This window comes from Carassius carassius, chromosome 42 (genome assembly GCF_963082965.1).
Source record: "Carassius carassius chromosome 42, fCarCar2.1, whole genome shotgun sequence".
In the NCBI taxonomy this organism is placed as follows: Eukaryota; Metazoa; Chordata; class Actinopteri; order Cypriniformes; family Cyprinidae; genus Carassius; species Carassius carassius.
In genome coordinates, this window is record NC_081796.1 from 24297325 (window position 1) to 24324511 (window position 27187).

The 27187-nt window shown below is 37.6% G+C and overlaps 1 protein-coding gene and 1 long non-coding RNA gene across 3 annotated transcripts in view; one reads left to right on the top strand and one right to left on the bottom strand.

The window, feature by feature from the left end:
- Nucleotides 1–27187, top strand: part of LOC132124326 (obscurin-like) — a 60122-nt gene that overhangs the window by 25143 nt on the left and 7792 nt on the right. Inside the window, exons 34-67 of the mRNA XM_059535312.1 lie at nucleotides 237–503; nucleotides 4209–4475; nucleotides 5052–5312; nucleotides 5588–5854; nucleotides 8265–8531; nucleotides 8769–9035; nucleotides 9383–9649; nucleotides 9882–10148; nucleotides 10496–10762; nucleotides 11024–11290; nucleotides 11557–11823; nucleotides 11917–12183; nucleotides 12604–12873; nucleotides 13415–13684; nucleotides 14079–14357; nucleotides 14724–14981; nucleotides 15203–15469; nucleotides 15689–15961; nucleotides 17324–17590; nucleotides 18074–18349; nucleotides 18609–18881; nucleotides 18975–19265; nucleotides 19654–19923; nucleotides 20443–21687; nucleotides 21965–22246; nucleotides 22685–22766; nucleotides 22930–23063; nucleotides 23360–23557; nucleotides 23755–23796; nucleotides 23942–24040; nucleotides 24188–24406; nucleotides 24539–24566; nucleotides 24676–24719; nucleotides 24865–24966. Coding sequence (XP_059391295.1) covers nucleotides 237–503; nucleotides 4209–4475; nucleotides 5052–5312; nucleotides 5588–5854; nucleotides 8265–8531; nucleotides 8769–9035; nucleotides 9383–9649; nucleotides 9882–10148; nucleotides 10496–10762; nucleotides 11024–11290; nucleotides 11557–11823; nucleotides 11917–12183; nucleotides 12604–12873; nucleotides 13415–13684; nucleotides 14079–14357; nucleotides 14724–14981; nucleotides 15203–15469; nucleotides 15689–15961; nucleotides 17324–17590; nucleotides 18074–18349; nucleotides 18609–18881; nucleotides 18975–19265; nucleotides 19654–19923; nucleotides 20443–21687; nucleotides 21965–22246; nucleotides 22685–22766; nucleotides 22930–23063; nucleotides 23360–23557; nucleotides 23755–23796; nucleotides 23942–24040; nucleotides 24188–24406; nucleotides 24539–24566; nucleotides 24676–24719; nucleotides 24865–24966 — 8667 coding nt within the window. The remainder of the gene's footprint in view (nucleotides 1–236; nucleotides 504–4208; nucleotides 4476–5051; nucleotides 5313–5587; nucleotides 5855–8264; nucleotides 8532–8768; nucleotides 9036–9382; nucleotides 9650–9881; nucleotides 10149–10495; nucleotides 10763–11023; nucleotides 11291–11556; nucleotides 11824–11916; nucleotides 12184–12603; nucleotides 12874–13414; nucleotides 13685–14078; nucleotides 14358–14723; nucleotides 14982–15202; nucleotides 15470–15688; nucleotides 15962–17323; nucleotides 17591–18073; nucleotides 18350–18608; nucleotides 18882–18974; nucleotides 19266–19653; nucleotides 19924–20442; nucleotides 21688–21964; nucleotides 22247–22684; nucleotides 22767–22929; nucleotides 23064–23359; nucleotides 23558–23754; nucleotides 23797–23941; nucleotides 24041–24187; nucleotides 24407–24538; nucleotides 24567–24675; nucleotides 24720–24864; nucleotides 24967–27187) is intronic.
- LOC132124328 (uncharacterized) lies at nucleotides 5583–26538 on the bottom strand. 2 transcript variants are annotated; one of them, XR_009426748.1, is made up of 3 exons: nucleotides 26400–26538; nucleotides 17444–17600; nucleotides 5583–5683 (listed from the first exon to the last, which is right to left on the bottom strand). It is a non-coding gene; the product is annotated as an uncharacterized LOC132124328 (long non-coding RNA). The 2 variants fall into 2 exon arrangements; XR_009426747.1 differs by lacking the exon at nucleotides 5583–5683 and adding an exon at nucleotides 11905–12019.

A 27187-nucleotide genomic window follows, 5' to 3' on the forward strand; every position in this document is an offset into this window, starting at 1 on the left:
GAATTGTTTCTGTGTTTGTTTTAATATTTCTGTGATTATAGAAAATGTTGGCGACCAATAATTGTATTATACATCACAAGCCTAATTACATTATGATGGAAAAAAACAGACATTGGCTTATCCTAGCTTCCATGTCATACCTTCATCATCTCATCCTAGTGATCTTCTATCCTGTCTTTTGGATGCTAAAACTACGAAGAAGAAATTACATTTTATGATGCTTGTCCATTCTCTAGTGGTACCAGCTAGGTTTAAGGGGCAGATGAAGAACCAACAGGTTACTGAAGGTGGGAAAGTCTTACTTTCCTGTGAGCTCTCAAAACCTGGTTGCCAAGTGCTATGGAGAAAGGGAACCGAAAATCTGAAACATGGGGAAAGATATCAGATATCGCTGAGGGACACCATATGTGAGCTACAGATTTCAGACTTAGTGCCTGAGGACAGTGGAGAATATTCCTGTGATTGTGGAAACGAAAAAACAACAGCAAATGTTGTTGTCAGTGGTATGGATAATTTTATTAAATTACATGCATCCATTCATTGATTTAGACTATAATTTTATTTGCTTACTTTAAATATATTTTAGTACTCAGATCACGCGATAGACTAAAATGTCAATGCATGTGTAGTCAATTCAATTCAATTCAATTCAAGTTTATTTGTATAGTGCTTTTTACAATACAAATCGTTACAAAGCAACTTTACAGAAAATTATGTTTCTACAATATTTAGTAGTAGCTAGTAGTTTGTGCACGTTTGACAGGATTTTAGAAAAATAAAAATAATAATACAAGACGTAGTCAGCTAGATGATGAACTATCAATATTATTAATTAATAGTAATTATATGATGCAGTCACACATGTAGCAATATTTGTTAGTTCTGTTTGTTGATTCAAGGTTAGCGTCATCTGGGGTCCTCTGAGGGTCAGCATCATCTCTTCTCAGGTGTTCTGGATCCAGACTGGAGCTTGTGTAAATCCTAGTCCCGTGGCAAAACATAGAAACAAAATAGAGACATCATTAGCATAGCTGCTGAAACTGAAGTAAAATTAGTTTAACCCAAGCTAAAGAATAAAAATGCAGATGCAACTACACTCACAATTTAAGAGATACATTATTCGAATGCTTGGCGAAAGAGATGCGTTTTTAATCTAGATTTAAACAGAGAGAGTGTGTCTGAACCCCGAACATTATCAGGAAGGCTATTCCAGAGTTTGGGAGCCAAATGTGAGAAAGCTCTACCTCCTTTAGTGGACTTTGCTATCCTAGGAACTACCAAAAGTCCAGCGTTTTGTGACCTTAGGGTGCGTGATGGGTTGTAGCGTGGTAGAAGGCTAGTTAGGTACGCAGGAGCTAAACCATTTAGGGCCTTATAGGTAAGTAATGATAATTTGTAACTGATACGGAACTTAATAGGTAGCCAGTGCAGAGACTGTAAAATTGGGGTAATATGATCATATTTTCTTGACCTGGTAAGGACTCTAGCTGCTGCATTTTGGACGACCTGTAGCTTGTTTATTGACGAAGCAGGACAACCACCTAAAAGTGCATTACAATAGTCCAGTCTAGAGGTCATGAATGCATGAACTAGCTTTTCTGCATCAGAAACAGATAACATGTTTCGTAGCTTGGCAATGTTTCTAAGATGGAAGAATGCAGTTTTTGTAATATTGGAAATATGATTTTCAAAAGACAAATTGCTGTCCAATATAACACCCAGATTTCTGACTGTAGAGGAAGTAACAGTACATCCGTCTAGTTGCAGATTGTAATCTACAAGATTCTGTGTGGTGTTTTTTGGTCCAATAATTAATATCTCTGTCTTATCCGAATTTAATTGGAGAAAATTATTTGTCATCCAATCTTTTACATTTTTAACACACTCTGTTAGCTTAGATAATTGGGAAGTTTCATCTGGTCTCGTTGAGATATATAGCTGAGTATCATCAGCATAACAGTGGAAGCTAATTCCGTATTTTCTAATAATATTACCAAGGGGCAACATGTATATTGAAAATAGAAGGGGACCTAGGACGGATCCTTGTGGCACTCCATATTTTACTGATGATAAATGAGATGACACCCCATTTAAGTAAACAAAATGGTAGCGATCGGACAGGTAGGATCTAAACCATCTTAGAGCCTGCCCTTGAATACCTGTATAGTTTTGTAATCGATCTAGGAGTATGTCATGATCTATGGTGTCGAACGCAGCACTAAGATCAAGTAAGACTAGAAATGAGATGCAGCCTTGATCTGACGCAAGAAGCAGGTCATTTGTAATTTTAACAAGTGCAGTTTCTGTGCTATGGTGGGGCCTGAAACCTGACTGAAATTCTTCATACAGATCATTTTTATGCAGGAAGGTGCTCAATTGAGCAGACACAACTTTTTCTAATATTTTAGACATAAATGGAAGATTTGAAATAGGCCTATAATTTGCCAGTACACTAGGATCTAGTTTTGGTTTCTTAATAAGAGGCTTGATAACCGCCAGCTTGAATGGTTTTGGGACGTGACCTAAAGATAACGACGAGTTAATGATATTGAGAAGCGGTTCTTCGGCTACAGGTAACAGCTCTTTTAGTAATTTAGTGGGTACAGGATCTAATAAACATGTTGTTGGTTTAGATACAGTGATAAGTTTATTTAGCTCTTCCTGTCCTATATTTGTAAAGCACTGCAGTTTATCTTTGGGTGCGATGGATGAAACTGAAGTGTTAGACGCTGTAGAATCTACATTCGCTATTGTATTTCTAATGTTATCTATTTTATCAGTGAAGAAATTCATAAAGTCATTACTATTTAACGTTGGTGGAATATTTGAATCAGGTGGCGTCTGGTAATTTGTTAATTTAGCCACTGTGCTAAATAAAAACCTTGGATTGTTTTGGTTATTTTCAATGAGTTTGTGGATATGCTCTGCCCTAGCAGTTTTTAGAGCCTGTCTATAGCTGGACATACTGTTTTTCAATGCAATTTTAAAAACTTCCAAGTTAGTTTTTCTCCATTTGCGTTCAAGACTACGAGTTACTTTCTTGAGAGAGTGAGTATTACTGTTATACCATGGCACAGTACGTTTTTCTCTAACCTTTTTCAATTTGATGGGGGCAACAGCTTCTAATGTATTAGAGAAAATAGTGCCCATGTTGTCAGTAATTTCGTCTAATTCATGTGTATTTTTGGGTACAAATAGCAGTTGAGATAGATCAGGCAGGTTATTTGCGAATCTGTCTTTGGTGGCTGGAACACTAGTTCTGCCCAGACGGTAACGCTGAGACATATAGTTAATGTCAGTTATACGCAGCATGCACGACACAAGGAAATGGTCTGTAATATCATCACTTTGGGGTACAATATCTATAGCAGTAAGATCGATTCCATGTGATATAATTAGATCTAGTGTATGATTAAAACGATGAGTGGGCCCGGTGACATTTTGCTTGACTCCAAAGGAGTTTATTAGGTCAGTAAACGCAAGTCCTAATTTATCATTTGCATTATCAACGTGAATATTAAAATCTCCCATGATTAGCGCCTTATCAACTGTAACTAGAAGGTCTGAGAGGAAATCTGCAAATTCTTTTAGGAATTCTGTATACGGCCCTGGTGGTCTATACACAGTAGCCAGAGCAAGAGATACATTAGACTTCTTTTGCATGTCTGACAGTGTAACATTTAGCAGAAGTATTTCAAAAGAGTTAAACCTGTATCCTGTTTTCTGGGTAACATTGAGAATATCACTATATATTGTTGCAACACCTCCGCCACGACCAGTCTGACGGGGCTCATGCTTGTAACAGTAGTTTGGTGGAGTAGACTCATTTAGACCAAAATAATCATTCGGTTTTAGCCAGGTTTCAGTCAAGCAGAGTACATCAAAACTATTTTCTGTGATCATTTCATTTACAATAACTGCTTTGGGTGTGAGTGATCTAATATTTATGAGCCCAAACTTTAAAAATTGTTTTTGTTCATTTACTTTACATTTTTCTGGTTTAATTACGATAAGATTTTTTCTAGATCCTACATTATATTTTGACCTCACTATTCGGGGAACAGACACAGTCTTAATAGTTTTTACAGCGCAAGTACTTTTATCATTTACTAGTCAAATGATTAATAAATGAATGTCAAGAAACTGTACAAATTCTTTAAGAATTTGTATACACCTTATAATTATGTCATCACACAATTGCTCTTCAGCATTACCGGTGGTCTTCAGACATGAGCTACAAAGCCAAGAGTGTGACGAAGGAGCCAGTGTTACTCTTCACTGTGAACTCTCAAAGCCTAAAGTTCCTGTTGTTTGGAAGAAAGGAACGCAGGTTCTCAATTCTGGCGAAAAGTACCTCATCAAACAAGATGGGGCTAGTGTTGAGTTGAAAATTGCTGACTTCAGAAATGAAGATTCTGGACAATATACATGTTTGTGTGGGGACAAAAAGACTACAACAAACATTAAGATCAGGGGTATGAAATTAATTCAGTCTGATTTCTTTTCTCATGTTCACGTTTTACTACAGAAGTCCTAAGTGGCCGTGGATGATTATTATTATTATTTTTTATTTTTTTCTCTCTTGACCAAAACTTAATTTTCTTGTGACCTCGACATAAAAGTTATCATGACTTAATATTTTCTCGTGATCTTGACATAACAAAAGTTGTTTTCTTATTATCACGACTTAATATTTTCTTGTGATCTCGACATAGAAGTTGTACTCTAAGTTACACAACTGCAACAAGCCCAAAACAGCAGTATAGAACTGAATATAACTGATGGGGTGTTGTATACAGTATATCTACTTTACTATACATGTTTTGGGACAGAGTAGACCTTATTTGTGATCGCTATAATTTGTGCAATATTGTTCATTACTGACACATAATTAACTTGATGTTCACTGTTTTTGTGATTTTTGTCAGTGTTCTGTCTTATGTCTCTTGTTTTCTTTGGGAGGTTTTTGAATGTTTCTTCATGTTGTGATATTACATTTTGTGCAAACTGCATTACACTAACAACCTGTTTAAACATCAATTGCTTCTTAGCATTGATCTTCAAACGAGAACTACAAAACCAGGAGTGTCAAGAGGCAGACAGTGTTACTCTTCAGTGTGAGCTCTCCAAACCAGGAGTTCCTGTAGTTTGGAGGAAAGGAACACAAGTGATCCATTCTGGAGACAAATACCAAATCAAGCAAGTTGGTTCTGTTTTTGAGCTGAAGATCACTGATGTCAAACCTGAAGATGCTGGAGTCTATAGTTGTGATTGTGGGTTTAACAAGACCTCATCTACCATTACAGTCAATGGTAGGAATTACATCTTTTTTTTATTTGTGATTAAATGTAGGGTATTACATGCAACACCATCCTACCATCTACTGTTCTCTGAAGTTATCATTGATCAGTATTTTTTATTATTACACCAATGGCTTTGTTTTTGAAAAAAAAAATGCTTGATTGGTGACTTTAAAACTAGAAAACTAGACTAGAAGACTGGAAAGACTTCTGTTCAATCCAGTTCTTGGATGTTGTCCTGAGTCGTTTGTGTAACATGGTTACAACATCTTTTCACGGTTCCTCAGCACTACCAGTGGTCTTCATACATGAGCTGCAAAACCTGGAATGTGTTGAAGGAGGTAGTGCTACTCTGTCCTGTGAGCTTTCCAAACCTGGTGTCCCTGTGCAGTGGAAAAAAGGAAGCCATGTTATCCAATCTGAAGGAAAGTACATCATCAGGCAGATTGCCTCAAAGGTGGAGCTGAAGATCACAGATCTCAAACCTGAAGATGAAGGAGACTACACATGTGTATGTGGAGACAAGGCAACCACTGCCAATATGAAGATAAAGGGTATGAATCATTCTTATTCTTCTGGGATTTTTTAACCATTAATTATTCCCCCCACCCAAGCTGCACTATTCTAGAAGTAAATGTTACACAATGTAATGCTATTGCTTGTTTGGTGTTGATGAATATTGTTGTTTAGTGTTGTTAGTTGTTTTATTTGTTGCATTTGTTAAGATTCCACTTAAATGCTACAGTAACATAACATAACGTAACATAACATAATAAGTGAACATAATGTTATTGTTTGTTTCAAGTGTGTAGCACAAACTTACACTCTTGCAGAAGACATTGCAGATGAGAAAAAAAACTAAAGAAGATGAGATAATTCTGTATATGGTTAAATATAACTTTTAGATAATTTGTTGTATCCTGCTGTGGCTTTGCCTGCAGTGCTGTAATGTCAGTCTGTCAGACATCTGTTTGGCAACTGCCTTAAACTTTTCTTCATCGATGTCTTTTGGTTTCTTCCAGCTTGCAGCCTCTTCAGTTTAGTGTGGTTCATATGTGGAACACAGATAAGGGTTTAAGGCTTCAGCACTAGTCTTACTTGAGTCTCGGTACAAAGTAGAGTAACTCGACACATATTACACTACTTGACAAAGAACTTGCATGTGCTTCAAGCTTTGGACACGTCTTCTTTGAGATTTCATTGTCTGTGATTCCATCTGCAAAATGTTTTTTGTCACAGTGCTGAAGGCCCAAACACCCTCATACCAACCAGGATTTCAAAAGCAGATTACTGGGCATGGGCCATCAATTGATGGTACAGAGCGAATGTGCGGAATGACTGTCTGTGCTTTGTTTTCTTGGTCAGCAGCTTGATTTCTTGTTGGCCATGCTATCTGTCAGTGAGAAATCAGTCAGGCTTTGGGGGCTTTCGTTTAGTCAACATGCATGAATGCTTCTGTAAAATAAATTTTAACATAGGAGGTCTGCTTGTTCTGTATATGCCTCTATTGTCCAACATGGCTGACACAGGCATTGCTATTTGTGTTTTAAGATCCTTACTGTTTTGGCCAAGGGTTGCAGTTTACACGAATGTCTTTTATCACAGCTCTAAAGTTCCTCCGTCCTTCTGCTGCCCTTGAATCAGACTTCCAGAAGCAGAAGAAAGAGAAACAGGCAGAGCTCAGTGGTATGAAACTGATGTCTATTTCCTGCCTGTCATGAAGCACGTTTATGCGCTAATGGAAATGTGAATCCCAGTCAAAATGTTCAGTAATGTATTATTTTGAATGGAACAGCATGGCCACAAATTAGATTCCGCATTACTATAGTGTTTTTGTGCTCTCTTTGTTGTGGTATGTCTTTATTTTGTTGATAAATTAAAACTTCTCACCCATGCATCAAAAATCCTTTGGATATTCTCTTTAAGCATTCTTTTTTTTGACAGTTTTCAAAACTGCTGCTCATACATTAATTACCAGACAAACTTAAGCAAAATAGCTGCTCATTTATAATGTCTTAAAAAGTATTTGTATAAGTATAAGTGAAGCACATGTTGATAATCAGATTATTATTTTTTTTTTTTTTTACTTATATTCTTTCACTTGAAAATCAATGGCCAACTTAATCTGCACCATTGCTTGTCAGTGCCATACGCGGTGAATATGTATTTTAAGTGGCTGACTCTAGTTGGAGTGATTTCTGTTTCCCACATTGTACTTGCAGAGTCAGAGGTGAAGAGTGCAGGAGTTGATGATGGTTGTAGGGAAGAGATTAGTTTGCCTCACATGATATATTTGTTAGTGTACTTGCTTTAGTTAAAGAAGCTGCTTTGGGAACATTAGTTGTGTCCTCTTGCTTTGATTTTTCTGCAATTTTTCGGTAAGGAACTATTTACTCTGCTCCCACACGTGTGTTATTATGTAGTATTAATCTGTTCTTTACCTTTGCAGGCTGGTCTTTCATCATTCTTCATTTCAAACCTACCTTTTTTAATTTTATTTGTATCTCTAAATTTAACACTTTGTAGTTTATAGCAGCTTGAAATCCTCTAAAACTATATTCAGAGTCTTAATTTATTCTGCCATACTGCTCATGGATGGAAACTGGTTCAGACTTCTTGATGTTTATATATATATATATATATATATATATATATATATATATATATATATATATATATATATTTTTTTTTTTTTTTTTTTTTTTTTAAACTTACCAACTGGATTGCTTTAAATGACCATGTGAACCTGAGGAGTGTTTCTCTTTAGTTGTCTTTAGGTGGTTCTTATAACAACATACATTAGTAGTTTGATAGTGTATTCCTTAACTTTTCTTATTTAGGTTTAATATTTAGAAATGAATATTATAAAGCTTATATGTTTTGTCTGTAAACATTCTGTTATTACAGAATACTCTACAAATTGACTTGACAAATAGTATACTCAATAAGTGCCTACCTCAACAGCTCACCCAGTTCAGTTTACGGAAGTACTGCCAAACCAAGCATGTGATGAAGGTGGCAGTGTTACTCTGCGATGTGAACTCTCAAAGCCTGGCGTTCCTGTGGTTTGGAGGAAAGGAACACAGGTGATCCATTCTGGAGGAAAGTGCCTCATCAAACAAGTTGGGGCTATGGCTGAGTTGAAGATCATTGATGTTAAACCTGAAGATGCTGGGGACTATGTTTGTGATTGCGGAGACAGCATGACAACTGCCAATGTAAAAGTTAACGGTAGGAGAAGACCAAGCGTTTCATGAATTTTTCCATCATTCTAATCAATCTTTGAAATGCATTGTCACGTGCATTTCTTGGTTGTAAAGTGCAAATGATTCCCTGATTTAATATGAAGTTAAGGCCAAACAAAGGATTTAATTGTAACCATTATTTGGACCATTGCATTTGTATTGTATATGTATGTAATGTATAGAACTAAATCTCTGGAATCTCATACCACTTTTGAATTGGCAGCTCTTCCAGCCACCTTCACACAAGAGCTGAAAAACCAGACAGCTATTGAAGGAGAAAGTATCATCTTCCATTGTGAGCTCTCCAAACCTGGAGTTCCTGTAGTTTGGAGGAAAGGGACACAAGTGATTAATTCTGGAGGAAAGTACCTCATCAAACAAGTTGGCTCTACGGTTGAGCTGAAGATCACTAATGTTAAACCTGAAGACGCTGGAGATTATGTTTGTGATTGTGGAGATAACATCTGCACTGCTAACATCAGAGTCAATGGTAGGACTCTTCTTTTATTTGAGCTGTCTTCAACAATGAAGAAACTTCCTGTTTTCTGATCTAAACAGCTGTCCATTAATAATGTCTTCATTTAATGTATGGTAGTTTAAAGTGCTGTGTATTTGGCTATTCTAATGTACTAAGTTGTTTGTCTAGTTTATAGCTTTCCCATTTACATCATGGTGGTTGTTTTTTTTAAACATCTTAGAAGGTGGTCAAAATATAAGTTAAACCATTGTAGAAGAATGTTTTGCATCTTTCAGTGGAAAGAATATTTTTGATGCAAAGTGTAAACTTAATCTCACAAAATCCTGTTCCTGGTTCAACAACTTTGCCTGATTCCTCAGCATTACCAGTGGTCTTCAAACGTGAGCTACAGAACCAAGAGATTCAGGAAGGGGACAGTGTTACTTTGCGGTGTGAACTCTCAAAACCAGGCATTCCTGTGGTTTGGAGGAAACGAACACAGGTGATCAGTTCTGGAGGAAAGTACATAATCAAGCAAATAAGCTCTACTGTTGAGCTGAAGATCACTGATGTCAAACCTGAAGATGCTGGGGATTATGTTTGTGATTGCGGAGACAGCATGACAACTGCCAATGTAAAAGTTAACGGTAGGAGAAGACCAACTGTTACATGAATTTTTCCATCATTCTAATCGATCTTTGAAATGCATTGTCACATGCATTTCTTGGTTGTAAAGTGCAAATGATTCCCTGATTTAATATGAAGTTAAGGCCAAAAAAAGGATTTAATTGTAACTATTGTTTGGACCATTGCATTTATATTGTATATGTATGTATAGAACTAAATCTCTGGAATCTCATACCACTTTTGAATTGGCAGCTCTTCCAGCCACCTTCACACAAGGGCTGAAAAACCAGACAGCTATTGAAGGAGAAAGTATCATCTTCCATTGTGAGCTCTCCAAACCTGGAGTTCCTGTAGTTTGGAGGAAAGGGACACAAGTGATTAATTCTGGAGGAAAGTACCTCATCAAACCAGTTGGCTCTACGGTTGAGCTGAAGATCACTGATGTCAAACCTGAAGACGCTGGAGATTATGTTTGTGATTGTGGAGACAACATCACCACTGCTAACATCAGAGTCAATGGTAGGGTTCATCTTTTATTTGAGCCATCTTCAACAATGAAGAAACATCCTGCTTTCTGATCTAAACAGCTGTCCATTAATAATGTCTTCATTTAATGTATGGTAGTTTAAAGTGCTGTGTATTTGGCTATTCTAATGTACTAAGTTGTTTGTCTAGTTTATAGCTTTTCTATTTACATGATGGTGGTGGTTTTGGTTAAAAATCTTAGAAGGTGGTCAAAATATAAGTTAAACCATTGTAGAAGAATGTTTTACATCTATCAGTGGAAAGAATATTTTTGATGTAAAGTGTAAACTTAATCTCACAAGATCCTGTTCCTGGTTCAACAACTTTGCCTGATTCCTCAGCATTACCAGTGGTCTTCAAACGTGAGCTACAGAACCAAGAAATTCAGGAAGGGGACAGTGTTACTTTGCGTTGTGAACTCTCAAAACCTGGAGTTCCTATGGTTTGGAAAAAAGGAACACGGATGATCCCTTCTGAAGGAAAGTACCTCATCAAGCAAGTTGAGGCTACAGTTGAGCTGAAGATCACTGATGTCAAACCTGAGGATGCTGGAGATTATGTTTGTGATTGCGGAGACAGCATGACAACTGCCAATGTCAAGGTTAACGGTAGGAGAAGACAAACCATTTCATGAATTTTTCCATCACTTTAATCCAACTTTGAAATGCATTTTCACATGCATTTCTTGGTTGTAATGATTCTCCAATTTAATTTGAAGTTAAGGCCAAAAAAGGATTTAATTGTAACCATTGTTTGGACCATTGCATTTGTATTGTATTGATCATACTTCTCTGGAAAATATTTATTTACCTCATCTGTATGTACAAAACTAAATCTCTGGCATCTCATACCACTCTTTGAATTGGCAGCTCTTCCAGCCACCTTCACACAAGAGCTGAAAAACCAGACAGCTATTGAAGGAGAAAGTATCATCTTCCATTGTGAGCTCTCCAAACCTGGAGTTCCTGTAGTTTGGAGGAAAGGGACACAAGTGATCCATTCTGGAGGAAAGTACCTCATCAAACAAGTTGGCTGTACTGTCGAGATAAAGATCACTGATGTTAAACCTGAAGATGCTGGAGACTATACTTGTGATTGCGGAGAAAGCATTACCACAGCCAATGTCAAGGTTAATGGTAGGAGAGGACCAACTGCTTCATGAATTCTTCCAGCATTCTAATCCATCTTTGATTGCATTGTCACTACCCATGTTTGTGAAGTATGAATGCTTCCACAGCTTATTATGAAGATGAAGATAAAGCTAAAAAAAGAAATTTAAATGTATGCTGTTGGTGTACTATACTGTAATGTTTGTTTGAACTGTTGGCTTAGGGTTTTAAAATCTTTTTATAACTCTACAGAATTAATCTCTTGCATCTTATACCACTCTTTACATTGGCAGCACTTCCAGCCATCTTCACACAAGCACTGAAGAACCAGACAGCTGTTGAGGGACAGACCATCAGCTTCCAGTGTGAACTCTCCAAAGCAGACATTCTAGTTGAGTGGCGCAGGGGTGAAATTGGCCTATACCCCTGTGCTAAATATGAATTCAAGAAAGATGGCCACCGTGCCCAACTGATCATACATGACCTTGAACCTGAGGACTCAGGTGACTATATCTGTGACACTGGAGAACGCCAAAGCATTGCATATCTGGAAGTTAAGGGTAGGCTTGGATTGAACCTTCTTTATTTCCTGTATCATTTGAAGCCGTTTCTTCATGATGACCTTGAAACACTTGTTAACTCACCTTTTGCAGCACTGCCAGTTCTTTTCAAATCATCTCTGAAAGATCTAGAAAGTGAAGCTGGGGAAAATGCAGTTTTTCGATGTGAACTTGACAAAGCTGGAGCCAAAGTCATCTGGAGGAAAGACAAGAGTGTAATAGAAGCAAGCAAAAAATATCAGCTGAAGCAAGATGGGGCTGTTGCTGAGCTTATCATTTACAAGCTGCAAGGAGGAGACGCTGGAGACTACTGCTGTGAAACAGAACATGATCGGACATCTGCCAAACTTGCTGTAAAGGGTATGAATCACCTTGTAAAAGTCCTCATCCCTCCTAACTTTACCTGATCATTCTCTTTGGTTGCTCTCGCTTCTACTCCATACCATCCTAAGCACTATGCCATCCATCCTTTCTTATATGCTTGTACCACCTTCTCTCTGCACGTGGTTTTGCACATTAAATTTCTTTACACCTTGCACAGCCTTTCTCAAATGAACTCCCATTTCATTTTACTAGATTAATTACGTTTAGGTTATAACCTACACTTTTCCCTTAGCAGTTCAGCTTTTATTTTTATATAAAGGATAGCTATTTTTGTCATGACTTGTAAATTTTGTTGAAAAGATTTAGATTATTATGGATGTTATATGATATTTTGGAAATGTATCTATGTTTTGACTTGAGTACTTATGATAAAATGAAACCTGATTTTGCTTTCAGAACCTGATATCATAATCTTAACTGGCTTGAAGAGCTGCATTGTCAATGAAGGCGAGGACGTTCATTTCGAATGCCTTGTCTCTCATGATAATGCACTCATTGTTCAGTGGATGCTGCAAGATGTTCCACTACAGAACAATGAGAGGAATGAAATCCGAATGGAAGGCAAAAGGCACACACTTACACTAAGAAGTGTCACACAGAAAGACTCAGGCACGGTGTCCTTCCATGTTGGTGCACACACTTCTTTTGCTTGTCTTACAGTTAAAGGTAAAACTAAATAATTATTTGGATTTTCTAAACAGTAGTTTTATTTCACAAGTGGGTTTTGAACACATGTACTGTTTGTGTGTGTGATCATCTTATATTCACCTAAATATATTTAATACATTCCATGTATGTATTATATCTTGTATTTATTTATTTTTTTGAGGCATAATTTAATGCATCATATTGCAAAAAAAAAAAAAAAAAGTCTAGTGACCAGCCACTTTATCTATCACTTGTCAAATATTTGTCTTATCTTGACCATTGTTTGGTAGTATAATGATTGAATATTACATTTAGAAGGTTGACTATTCTTCCTTCCTTTTTCCTTACCGGTGATTAATTTTATCTATAGTAGAAGTGCTTCAAAAAGTTTAATAATTTCTGATTCAAGCATTCCAAGGTTAGGCTAGGCTTATCTTGTCCCTGGCTTTGTTTAGAAACTATAAAGAAAATGTATTACCATCTCATGATCTTCAGTATGCAGGTTTGGGGTGTTGCACATATCTTAGAATGTGTTCTGTGTATCACTTTTTTTCACCAGCAATCCCTGTGCTATCGTTTGTGAAGGAGTTAACAAGCCAGGAAGTCACAGAGGGAGGCAGTGCTTCATTATGTTGTGAAACTTCAATCCCTGATGCCAGTGTGACCTGGAAGAAGGGCACTCAGGTCCTATCTGATGGAAAGAAGTATTCCATAAAGAAGATGGGCACATTCCAAACTTTAGAAATCTATAAGCTATCAGTGGACGATGGTGGCGAGTACATATGTGAAGTGGGAGACAAACGAAGCAAAGCTACATTGACCGTCAAAGGTAATTCTTGATTCTTCTTTAAAGATGGACTCCATTTTACACTGTTCCCCTGCAGAAGCAAGAGTACTTATTAGTATTAGCATTTAAATTATGAATACATTGAGTAGATTTTACCTTTTATATTGTCACTAAGGCATGATCCAAGTAGTATGTAAAGCAAATATCAGTGAACTAAGATAGCATGATGCTCTCCTCCATTCTGGGATTTAACTGTAATGTCACAACAAAATCCCAAGTTTTTAATAATAAACTATAATGTTTGTAGGATTAATACATCCTCTTACATTCTAAGTCACTTTTAGTAGATAGTCAGTAGTGGGATATTTACCTCTTTTGACTTTTCGGAAGATCCTCAATAGTCCCTTTTCATCACGTTCCTTCCATCCATTCCCAGAATGTGTAAAAATCACAAGAGAATTAAAGGATGTGACTGTGATAACGGGCGAGGATGCTATCTTCCAGTGTGAGGTATCACATACAGGGGTAACGAATGTTGAGTGGTGGCTCGGCTCCAACCACCTTCAAAACAATGACTTAAATCAAATCAGCTGCAGAGGGAGGGAACACAGCCTAGTGCTGAAAATGGTCACACCCGATGATTCAGGTGATGTAGCCTTTGTGGTTGGCCCTCAGAAGAGCATCGCCTACTTGTTGGTGCAGGAGAAACCCAAAGGTAAAAGACACATTATGGCTAACAGCTCATTGTTGGCAAGAAATCTAAATTATAAGGATAGTAGCTGAACTTATTTTGCGCAATCATAACAAAAGACTTCTAGGTGCTTTCCATTTGCTTTTGGCTATTCTACAGCTACACTCCAAAATTGTGCTTTTTGAGGAGGAGATTTCATAAAGTTTTCACACATTTCTGGTTCAGACAGTCTTTTCTCTAATTCCTGCCCTTAATTGTTAAAACAGGATTTTCTCAATCAGTAAAGCTCTTTAATGTATCACAGTATATGTTCAAGTGTCTAATTTTCAGAGTCTTCAGGCAGACATTAAGATGTGACAGCACTTGGGTTTGGGTTTCTCCTGTCCATAGTCATATTCTTAGAGAAGCCTCTGGACTTAACTGCCAAAGAGGGTCAAACAGTCACACTGTCCTGCATGACTTCTGACCCTGAGGCCTCTGTCACCTGGTACAAAGATGAAGCGATGATAAAGGCAGGTGGACGCTATCTGCTCTACAAGGATAGAGCTGTCCATCAGCTCCGCATCCTTAGGGTGGAGGAAGGAGATGCAGGGCTGTATACATGCAAAACCAAAGATGCAGAAAGCTGCGCCAACCTTACTGTAAAAGGTAAACGGGTTTGTAGGCCTGTGACTTTTTTGTTTTAATTTTATCAACATGCCTGAAGATAAAGTGAATACATATGGGTTTCAGGAAGACCCATTCTGGTTTTCTTTTCTTTATAACTGCCTCTCTTGTGGAACAAAGAAGATTTTAATACCCTCACAGGTATCCGCAGACGTTTAAAATTTCATTTATTTCTTTTAACTTCTTTTCTTACCCTTCATCAGGTCAACCTGCATACTTCCGGAAGGAGTTAGAAAACCAGAATGCAATAGAGGGAGATAGTATCACCTTGCTTTGTGAACTCTCTAAGCCGGTTAAAAGTATAGAGTGGAGAAAGGGTGGAGTGGTGCTCCAACCCAGTAAGAAATTTGAGATGAAACAGGAAGGTTGTGTGCTGGAGCTCCATGTCCATAATCTGGAACCAGAGGACAATGGCTACTACACTTGTGATGCTGGAGACCAGTTAACCACAGCATCACTCACTGTGCAAGGTATCAATTAACAATCTTAAATTGTTTGCAGTGTGTATTTAAGTTATAAAACCTTCTGTTGTAGAGCAAACTGGTTGAAGGTTATTTCAAATCTGTAGCTTTTTGAATTATGTCAGTATGTCCTCATAAGATTCACATTATGTTTTTAACGCATCCTCGATATATATGAGTATTTTTAGACACTGGTGATCTAAGGGATTCTGTGTCTGGTCTCTGCAGAGGCTGAGGTTCTCATAGTATCGGGTATAAAGAATATAGATGTGTATGTGGGCGAACAGGCAATTTTCTCCTGCCAGCTCTCTCGCCGTGCCAAAGGCAGAGTTCAGTGGTGGCTAAATGGCACTCGTTTGGACAACAGTACCTTCAGTGAAATAAGTGTGGGTGAAGACCATGTCTACACTCTCACTCTAAGGAACCTTTCTCCCAATTTTTCGGGTACAGTCCTGTTAAAAACAGGTGGTCTGACATCATCCGCCAAGCTGTTAGTGAAAGGTACCAAATGCAGGGGTGCCGCGCAGTACTTGGCAGCACAGAGATCTAAAAACTGAAAATTATGAATAGCACTGGACTAGTGTTGTGTCCATGAATTTTCGAAATCTAAAAGTCTTTTATTAATTCTGTGAAACATTTGGATTGCCTTGTGCTTTTTTTTTTTAATTTTTATAACAGTAATAGTTAGACCATAGACCCAGAATTGTGTCTTAATCTGTCCTTGAAGTATTTGAGTACTGTTTGTCTTCTTTAATACATGCTGCAGATTTATAGACTAACATTACTGAATTACTTATCCATATTAATTATATTCTTAATCCAAAGTATCTTTGCACAGACTACCCTAGAGAATCCTTTGGTTAAGTGGGTTACCCATGCCTAGAATTTAGTCTTTTTGTTAGATCCTTTATTGTTAGACAAAAGTATACAGTAAAATGTGTTAACAAAAAATTATAATAATACTTTTTAATGAAAATTCATGGATGCATGTAGTCCATGTGCCATGTATTTCTAACCTAAAACAGTAGATTTGGCTGCAATATCACGGCTTGCAAATTACTTACAAAGTTGGCATACTAATTATTAAATTAGTAAACTGATTTTGGGCTTGTATACCAGGTCTCAACACAAATATTTTTTTCTACTGCCACTTTTCTTCTGAGAAAACTCACAAATTAATCATTCAAGTTGTTTAAATTCAAAAACATAAGATTATTCACAACAAATAAGTGTCTTTGGAAGTAAATAGATTGTTTGTCTGTTTTTGTTTTTGCATATTATTGGACATGCAGCCTATCACTATCCCAGCATACATTTTAAAATTCAGTTTGTTAATCTGTCTAAAGTAGAGATGTATATGTAAAACTGAAGCCCTAGTGAATGCACTAAAGCATCTAAGTGAAATTATACAAGCAACCTTTTGCCCCAAAATTCAAAGAACAAATGATAATGGTCTTGCATGCACTCTAAACTCATCAGTCTCCACTGGTCGTTGGGTTGCATGTACTTTTTTTATATATATATAAATTGGCCTTATTTTGACTTAATACTGCATCTTGTAGGCATGTGCTGGTTGTAATTGACCATGACTTTGGTCAGTTTGGAGTAGAGAAGCAAAAGATTTTACACTTACATGTACACTTCAGTACTTTTAAGTGAAAAAAAGAAGCAGCTACAGCACTGACTTAGATTGTGAAGTATTAAAGGGTGCTGTTTTAAACTGAATAAAGCACTCATATTTTAGTTTAAAATAACAAAAAATTACAAATGACCCAAAACCAGACAGAGGCTTGAGGTGAAGAACACTACTTCAAAGTGCATTGGGGTCTTATATTACTTATCCCAACCACCAATCCTCATTAGATCCTAATGTGGAGGTGGTCAGTGCCATGGAGGACCAACTTGTAGCAGAAAACCAGCCTGCAGAGTTTATCTGTCAGTACTCCCGGTCAGTCAAAGCTGTATGGAAGCGAAACAGCATACCTGTGCAAGCAGACGGTCGCAGGGTGATAGTGGAACAGGACTGGACTGTTGCGCGGTTGTACATTAGCTGTGTGGAGCCCCAGGATGGGGGGATGTATTCCTGTGAGGCAGAAGGAACCTCCGTTGTGGCACATCTCAGGGTGCAAGGTGAGCACACCTGTAGACAAAGAGAATCTATGTGTAATTCATACACAAAGACTCAGTATAAGACTTGCAAAGAGTTTGAGAAATATAAAGTTATAGGTTGCACAAGTAATGGTTTACCACAAAGAGTTTTTCTAGGATACTGGGATTTCTTTCTTTTCATTTTCTTTTTTTTTACTTGAGCCAAAAATTGCTGTTTTTCGCAACATCTTCATCTGGCTGGCTATGCATCATGAGGCTATGCATCATAACCATCATGTGCTTTTTATCACACCTACCTTTGCTTCTATGCTACTCAATGCTGGATGCTATATGTTAGTGAAATGCTGGAATAATTGGTTATTAAGTGTGATTGTGTTTGAATCAGTTACTGTTTTAAGTTTAAGAACTGTTTTGTATTCGAGGTCAGTGAAAGTCATTGTGTACTACAGTAACTTAGCGTGTATAAAGCCAGTATTTTTTTCAGGTTTTCTCTCTCCCTTGCAGCTAAACCAATTGATATTCTCCAAGAGCTGAGTAACGTGGAGACCATTAATGGCGGGGAAGCACTTTTTGAATGCTCCTTGTCTCGTCCTGAAACCAAAGACTGCCGGTGGTTAATTGATGGCAAGTCTGTAAAGGAGTCTGCAAAAGTGGAGATTGTTTCCTTTGAGAGTGGTAGACGCCATCTTCTGCTTTTAAAGGACTTGCATCCCTGTGAAAACACAAGGGTTACATTCCAAGCTGGCGCTTCATCAACTTCTGCTCTTCTGTCTGTCAAAGGTACGTCATTTTTGATGTATTAGCATTACATTTAGATGAAAGTGTTACAGTATGTCATATTTTATCAAAGAAAATGACAGCTCTAGTTTTATAGGTCATGACTATATTTTGAATTAAGATGCAGTTAATTTTCTACTCTAAATGGTATAGCTTTATTTATTTACTATTTTTTTAGTTTCATACTGGAGTTTTATGATACATTAAATATAAAATGCTAAATGCATACATGTAAATGTAGTTATGGCTTTGTTCTGTACAGCTTGGCAACTGGAGGTGGTCAAGCCTTTGGAAGATAAGACCGCCATTGCAGGAGAGCAAGTTGAGTTCACTTGTGTATTGAATGAAGCTGTGCCTGAGAGTGAAGTGACTTGGTATGCAAATGGTGTTGGGCTTCAATGTAATGACCAATGGGCCATGAAAGCCAGTGGCTCTTCCTACAGTCTAATTTTGAAGAAAGCCCAGGCTCAGCCCACACAAGAAATCACATTTGCAGCTCGGGATGCCTTATCGATGGCCAAACTCATCACAATATGTAAGTGTCCTCATTTGTGTCTCATTCATTATAATTTCTGCTATTATGCTTATTGTCTAACTTTTTTTTTTCATTTTATCTGGATATTTATAGCTGTGCCTGATCCCCCTGAAGACCCAGAGTTGGTTAGTAAAGGCCCAACGTTCGTCACCTTGTCTTGGTTCACACCCCTCAGTGATGGAGGAAGCCCAATCATTGGATACCGTGTGGAAATGCGTCTAGTCGACAGTATCCTCTGGCTGCCCTGCCACACAGAACCAGTGTGCAACACTGAATTTCTGGTTGAAAACCTCATACCGGGGGCAGGTTACAGGTTCAGAGTGGCAGCCATTAACCGTGCTGGTATTGGAGAGCCTGTCCAGCTGCCTCAAACCGTGACACTTGGTAAGTGGATACTTGCAGAAATAACTAACTTACTGAAAGCAACCTTATAGAGTAAATTTTGAGTACATTGTTTTTTCATCTAACCAAACTGCCTCCATGAGTCCATATAGAAGGCTTGCTATCAGCATTCTGCCCAAGATCAGGGTTCATCACTCCTGGTCCTGGAGAGCTACTTTCTTGCAGAGTTAGTTTCAATCATGTTCCAACAACACCTGGCAATAAGTGGCAAGTGTCTCTCTAGGACTAGGAGTGAAGAACTCTGCCATGTATGCTATAGTAGTAGTAGAACACTAAGAACTATACTCTAAACAAGTGTATTTTGTATTTGTTCTTGTTGAATTCTTGCTGCATTTCTTCAACTGTTCTTGAATGGACTTTTGGTCTTCAGATGCACCAGTGACCATGACCAAAATGTTAAGCAGCTCTAAGATCCAAAAAGGAAAGATGGTTCGTTTAGAGTGTGAACTTTCTACAGAGACCAAATCAGTCACATGGTTCAAGGACAACAGAGAGATAGAGTTTGGAGTCAAGTACCAAATGGTAGCAGAAGGAAAGAGCCAAGTTTTGCTCATAAAGGATTTCCAGTCTACAGACCAGGGTGTCTATTCTTGTGTAGCATCAGAAGAGGCAAAGACTTCAATCAACCTTAACCTCGAAGGTACTTTACTTAACCTCACATCTAACTTACTAATGTTGTTTATTTGTGTGTCTTGGTCAAAGTGTTTGGAACTTTCCTACTTTATGATTTTCTTCATTACGAGATTACAGTATCCATATATCTTTTTCCTGTCTCTTTGCAACTTCTTCAGGTTACTGTCATGTACATGTCAATAAGATTAAGTTACTGTATGTCAAAATAGTGTTATCACCAACAAGTCCTAACTATTTGTAAATGTTACTCAAAACCATTACATTATATTTCAGTGTCTTTTCTTTTCATGTGCAGAAGTGAATTTAACATTTTAAGTTCCTCTGTTTTTCACAGATTTATTTCTCTTTATTATTTTGGTGTTAATCTATATTTACTCTTTCGTATTATTCACAATTTACCCGCGTCTTTATTACAGTCAAATTGCTGTTGCAGAGGCAAATTGTTGATATATTTAATATAAACTTTTTTCCAACATAAAAATTTCACCATGGGTGAGACTGATTTATGATGGCTACCTGATTACAGGAGATGACACAACACTTTCTCAGGATGAGGGCAGCCAGCCCAAACTGCCCCCTGAGGCTGCTTCCGAGGGAGATTTACATGCTCTATGGGATGCAGTGGCCAAGAAGAGGAGAATGAGTCGAGAGCCCACATTAGATTCAATTTCAGAGTTGCCAGAAGAAGATGGAAAGGAAAAGGCCCAGAGCAAAGAAGGAAAAGTAAAAAAGGAAAAGGAAGTGAGACCTGTTAAGCCACCTCCCAAGATCACAGCAGAGCCTAATCTCTATACAAGTTCTGATGAGGAATCTCTCAGTGGGACAACAAGCTTGATGTCTTACCTTAAGAAAAGCAGCAAGTCCTCTGTGACTGAGACTACTGCCTCCACGAAACTGTATGAGCACTTCCAGATGACTGAGCAATCTGTTACAAAGACATCTGTAGAGCCCCTCATGGAAGCTCCGAAAGGGGATGAGTTGCAAGATGCTGCTGTCAAGATTCAGGCAGCCTTCAAAGGTTATAAAGCCAGGAAGGACATGCGACCAGTCTTCAAAGAAGCATTCAAGGATCAGACTAAGGAGCCCAATGGGACAATTCATATTGAGTGCATTGTGGAGGGTAAGCCAGATAAAGTTCGCTGGCTGAAAGATGGTGAACCCTTAACAGATGGCAAGCACCATCACATTGACATATATAATGATGGCACCTGCTCTCTGGTAGTGACTGCTGCCACAACTAAAGACACTGGTGTATATACTTGTGAAGTTACCAATAAGTTTGGTGTTTCCACCCATAGTGGAAAAGTCACTGTAGGGACACTGCGGGAATCTTCTGGGCGACGCCCTCTCACTCTTGGCTACAGTGCAGATAGTGAAGCTGAGAGCTCCTCAGGGAGTGAGATGGATGAGACTTTACGGCAAGCGAGTAAACGATTACGGCGACTTCTACGTACTCACCTCCCTCCAGATGTGGAAGAGGAACCTTTTGTTAGTGCAGATGAAGGAGATTTACCGCCACCAGATCTACAGACTTATAGGGAAGATGATCAGTATATCTACATCCGCTTTGATAACCGTGCAGAAGCTCAAGTAGCTTCCCAGCGCTTCCAGGAAATGTTTACTTATCAAGGAGTGCCCATCGAAACGGCCATCATAGCAGCAGCAGGTGCTAAAGTAGAGTTGCGTATAACAAAGATGAGTCTCTCCCAAGATGGCTCCCAAACCCCAACTCAGGACCAACCAATGCCTGCTTTCATGACAGGAGCCCCTGGTATGACACTTCTTCCATGTGGTTTTACTATAAATGTTTTTGCTCCGATTTGTTTCTTTATAAAGTTGCATGATTCAGTGCTGGATTTTGTTTGTCATTATAGGGAGGCACTTTTGAAATGTTACACAAAAAATGTTGCGACTTGCTTGTTTTGGAAGTGATGGCATGTCATGTTTTTGCCTGGTTCAGCATTTCTGCTCAAAAGTATTGTTATGTTCTGTTCTTTTTGGTTTTGTTTGCTCTTTCCTGTTATCTTAATCACCTACCAACCTCCCAGCGGCCCCCATCATCCTGACGGAGCTCCGTAGCCAAGATGTTCCTGATGGGTTTCCAGTCAGTTTTGACTGTGTAATTGTCGGCAACCCCCCTCCCACTGTGAGATGGTTCAAGGATGGAAAGATGTTGGAGGAAAACGACCATTACATGATCAACGAAGACCAGGAAGGCCATCACCAGCTGATCATCACAGCTGTTCTGCCCACAGACATGGGCGTGTACCGATGCATGGCTGAAAATGACAGTGCCATCGCCTCCAGCAAGGCTGAGCTGAGGGTGGACAGTGAGTACACTGTTAAAAGAAAGTGTTAATCAAAACCAAAAACTCACAAATGTAGACAAGAAAACAAAATCTCGTCCCAGATTAAAACATTTTAACAAAGATGGCACTTTCTTTTACTGGTGCATCTGTGAAGTGTAAGAATGTGACTGCATGTGTATTCATTGTTGTCGTTTGTCTCTAGATGGACTAAAAATGCTCTAGGCCTACATTCTCAACATGCTTAAGATGAATGCTATTAATATTTATATGTATTTTGTTATGCAGAACTAATTAGAGCTAATTTAATCTGTTTACTGCATTTTTGTTGATTTGTTATTTGAATATTGCTTGTTAGTAAATTATATTTTTTTTATTTTGAGGTATTTAATTTATACTATTCTTAAAGATTTGAAAACTCATGTTGTTTGATTATTGATTCAGTCTTGTGTATCTTTAAAGTGTCTTGCAGTTCAGACTATGACACAGCAGCTGATGCCACAGAGACGTCTTCCTATGTCAGTGCTAAAGGTTATGTGTCTAGGTAAGATTCAACCATTTAATTTAAAGTGATCTTTATGATGTTTTATGTCAGTACTACAGGGATAAAATTGATTTTGCTCAAATCCTGTCCAAAAAAAACCTCTGATTTAAATTTCATGCTAGTTTTAAATGGACTTCTTCTTGTGTTTGGGTTGCCCTTTTAGCTCGGAGCACAGGGACACAGAGGCTTTTGAGTCTGTGGCTGAGGACGAGCAGCTTCCTCAGATTGTGGATGAGTTACATGATTTATTCCTCAGTCCTGGAGCACCCATTGCCAAAATGAATGTCAGGGTCAAAGGTCAGCTGTTTTTCCCCATGGATGCAAATTCTGTTTCATTTCAGATTCTACTTTATTTATGCATATTTATTCTAAGGGTTTTCTTTTTTGTATCTGCACCTGTTGTATCTATTCAACTCTAGTCACTCTAACCATAATGGCATTAATGTCCTAAATCCTTTTCATGAACATGTTTATATTCCTAATAAATATTCACATTGTTTTGTATCTAAGTCTACTCTAATTTTTTTAGCTGTTGCATTTGCATAAGTAATATGGGTGGAAAATACAGTTTCATGTTCAACGCCTTTCTGCAGGATTTCCAACACCAAGGGTTTACTGGTTCAAAGACGGCACCCCACTCCAAGGCTCCAGCAGAATTGCATTGTCGACCAAACGGGATCAACACAGTCTTGAGATTTTGGATGTTAAGCGTGAGGACACCGGAGAATACTCGGCATATTTTAGCAATATAGCTGGCTCTGCCTACTCTTCAGCAAGATTGAATGTACTGGGTAAATGTTCCTTTTATACTTAAACTCTATATGTCACCTGCATTGGGTCTTTGTAAGATTGTGACAGGAAATGGAAGGGTGTTGCAATTAGAAATTATTAATCACAAATTTACAGTAAAACTGTTTTCCAAATTAAATGTGCTACATAAATTCTTCATGTTTTTCTGTTTGTTTCTTTGTTTACTCTCACTAATTAGCTCCTGGAGAGCGCCCAGCACCTGAACAGAGACGAATGAGAGGTAAACATCTTGCATACAGCACATGTGATTATGAATCCTTGTTCCACATGATGTAAAATGCAAAAGCATTTTGAAATTTTAAGTATTGATATGAAAGATGATGCATGCATTTTATTTTTTCTTCGCCACTTTTGTCCACAAATAGATTCAAAGGTGCCACTTGTGCCGCCACGCTTCCTGGAGAGATTCAGCAACAAGAAGGTGAAACAGGGAGCAAGTATAACGCTGTCAGTCAAAGTGGAAGGTATGGTGTGTTACCACAATAAATAAAACACCAAGAAAATGACTTAAGATGCAATTTTGAGAAATAGACCAAAGCATTAAGCGTAACATTGGTTCAGCTGCACATTACAAAAGATGAGATATATAAGCCAAGGTACTGCTTCCACAGGCTCCCCAACCCCATCTGTAAACTGGTTAAAGGAAGTGTCAGATAAGGATGTTCTTTGGATCAAAGCAGACACACAAGGTTACAAGGTGGCCAGCTCTGGCCGTCAACATAGTCTCATCCTCATGGAAGTGGGAAAAAAACATGGCGGCATGTACACTTGCATCGCCACCAACCGTGCTGGACAGTCAGTCAACACAGCCCGACTGGATGTGGAGACAGGTCAGAAACTCATGGTTCAGTTATTAACAGTAGTGATGTCAGAATCGTGACTTATTTTAATATAATTTTTTTATACCAAGATTATGGCTGATATGAGTACCCTTTTATCATGCTTACTTTTCTGTCCAACAGCACCAGAGCAAAAGAAAGTGGGTCCAGAGTAAGTTTAAATATAAAAGCATACAGCTGTCAATTTAGATAATTTTATTAATCTAAACATGTAAAAATTGTAACATTTTGGCGATTAAGATGGGGTTTTTTTTCTCCAGGGTTCTGGGAATTACTATCAGCCCACCAGAGGAACAGGGAAAAGGTGAATATTTGATACTGATGTTCTATTTTTTTTTTTTTTTTACTACTTTTGTTTACTATCAATGCAATGTCAGAGTGACTGCCATCAAATATTTGTCAAATAATCTGCAGCAAAATACAAATTACTTACTATGATCACATTTCAGGAGAGATCAAACTACCTTCCCTGGGTGAAGTGGGTACTGATGAATTCTTACAAAAACTCACAACCCAAATCACAGAAATGGTATCTGCCAGGATTACTCAAGGTAAGAGAAAATTTTTTGTCAATAATACTATTAATATATGTCATTTTGCACTATTAATAACTATTTATCTTGCTAATGTAGTCTTTCTCTACAGATGCATCCTAATATTCACTGAAATCGGTGTGCACTGTTTGAGTTTAGCATGTGCTCAAATTAATTTATGTCTCAGGATGTACTTAGTACTGAAATGGAGTACACCTGTTGCAAATTCACTGTTTTAAATAATTAATTATACTCTGGAATTTTTTTATGAACACATTCTGTGTTTTCCTGAGCCTCCCTTTTATTAAAAAAAATAATTTCTCTGGATTCCTCAATTAATACACAGCTCACTGGCTCCATTATTTTGTCTATCCATCAAACTATCCATACACCCATCCTCTCATCCCTCTATTCACTTACATTCTCATTGAAGCATTGATTTGTTCAGACAGCTTACAGAACCATCAAGTGCTCCAGTGGATGAAATCTTGGCCTAAAGTAACCAGTATGTATATGCAGAACCTCCAGTGTAACATACCAGAACCTTACCTTTATCTCCACGAGGCTATGCTGTTGTTAATCACTTTGCTTGTCTGTTTCTTTGGCTCTCAACATTTGTTAAAAAAAGGAATGAATTTAAGATCTTCAGTAGTGTTAAAAATGCTGCAAGTATTGGCTAGTAGTAGTAAGTCACAGTTCTTTAAAATCAGGGGCAATTTGTCACAATTTAAAATAAACTGGACATTCTTAAATTCAGTGGAATCAGACTTTTATTTTTTTACTTTCAAGGTGTCTCTGTTTCAGTATACACTAAGAAAATTGATGAATATTCATGACATTCATTTAGATTTATGGAGTTGCATGAGCATTACATTAGTGTTTTTGTGGGCACAATTTTTTTTTACACAAGCATGATATAGTGCATGTTAAATCGTAGGAGAACATGATACAGTACAGTATTTTAGTCATAGATTATAAAAAAAATCTGATATTAATGAATGTTACATGTTGAGCTCAGGTGATTGTCAAAATGTTTTTGTTTTTTTGTCACTGATGTTATTTACATCATTTATTTTTCTACAAAAGCAATGGAAAGAGTTTGCCTGGTGAATATTATCGGAAAATATGCTTATGATCAATGGATGAATGAATGACTGAGAAAACTTTGTTTGTAGAATAAAACACAATTCTGTTACCACTTATTTAGAAACAGTATTTAAAATCCAGTGGATCCCAAAGTGTTCAAACCACCCTCATTCTTTATATCTTGTTAATATGAAATTACCATGGACCCCCACCAACCTGTCTCGACTAAACATTGTAATAGCTTGTGACACACAATCACATTCTACAGGTAATTAACCAAATAAAGCAATTTACACTTACTGAAAGCGAAAATGCTTACACACTTGAATCCTAGGCTAAATATAAAAGCGATTATTGCTGCTTACCTTCTCTTTAGGTCATCGTATTTCCCTCATAAATCATGCTCAGCATCCATTTGGGAGAGATCATTTCCATATCCATATTATCTCTTTGGGCTGTCTGACAATTGAGTAAATGGAATGCTCGTTTTTGAGAGAGTTTCAGTACAGAGGTTACCGTAGCCTTAATAACCGCATGTTCTGTCAGGTCGCGGTTTTTTTAAATAACGGCGGTAAAATTTAAATTTCACAGCGGCAAGCATTTGTTGTCGCGAGATTAAATATACGCAGTTGCTTAAACGGGAGTCTAGCATATGTCGAATATGTATATTTATAAAGAAATAAATTCTTTATATATATATATATATATATATATATATATATATATATATATATATATATATATATTCATTATTTTATGACCCGTATGTCCGCATGCAGCATTTTGGGAGGCACTATTGTAAAGTAAAGATAAATCGTGTCTAAATTATCACACAAACGCCATCGTTAAGGATAGACCTATATCAAGATTTTTTTTTGAAAACCCTTTAAACCAAATTCTGAAGTAAATGTTAAAGATGTGTACAGTGTGCTTTTTTTTTTTTTTTTAACTTTGAAGAGTTTGCTTACAATATAAAATGTGGGGTAGGCCTACCTTGCTATTTTTGCTATTTATTATTCAAATTTCATGTCCAGATTTATATTTTCAAACTGCATTCATAATATGTGTCTGCAGGTTTTTTCATGATTATCATAATCTGAGCAAATGTGTTGTAGTTCTATGCAAATGTGACGCTGAAGCCCATCCTGTCAAA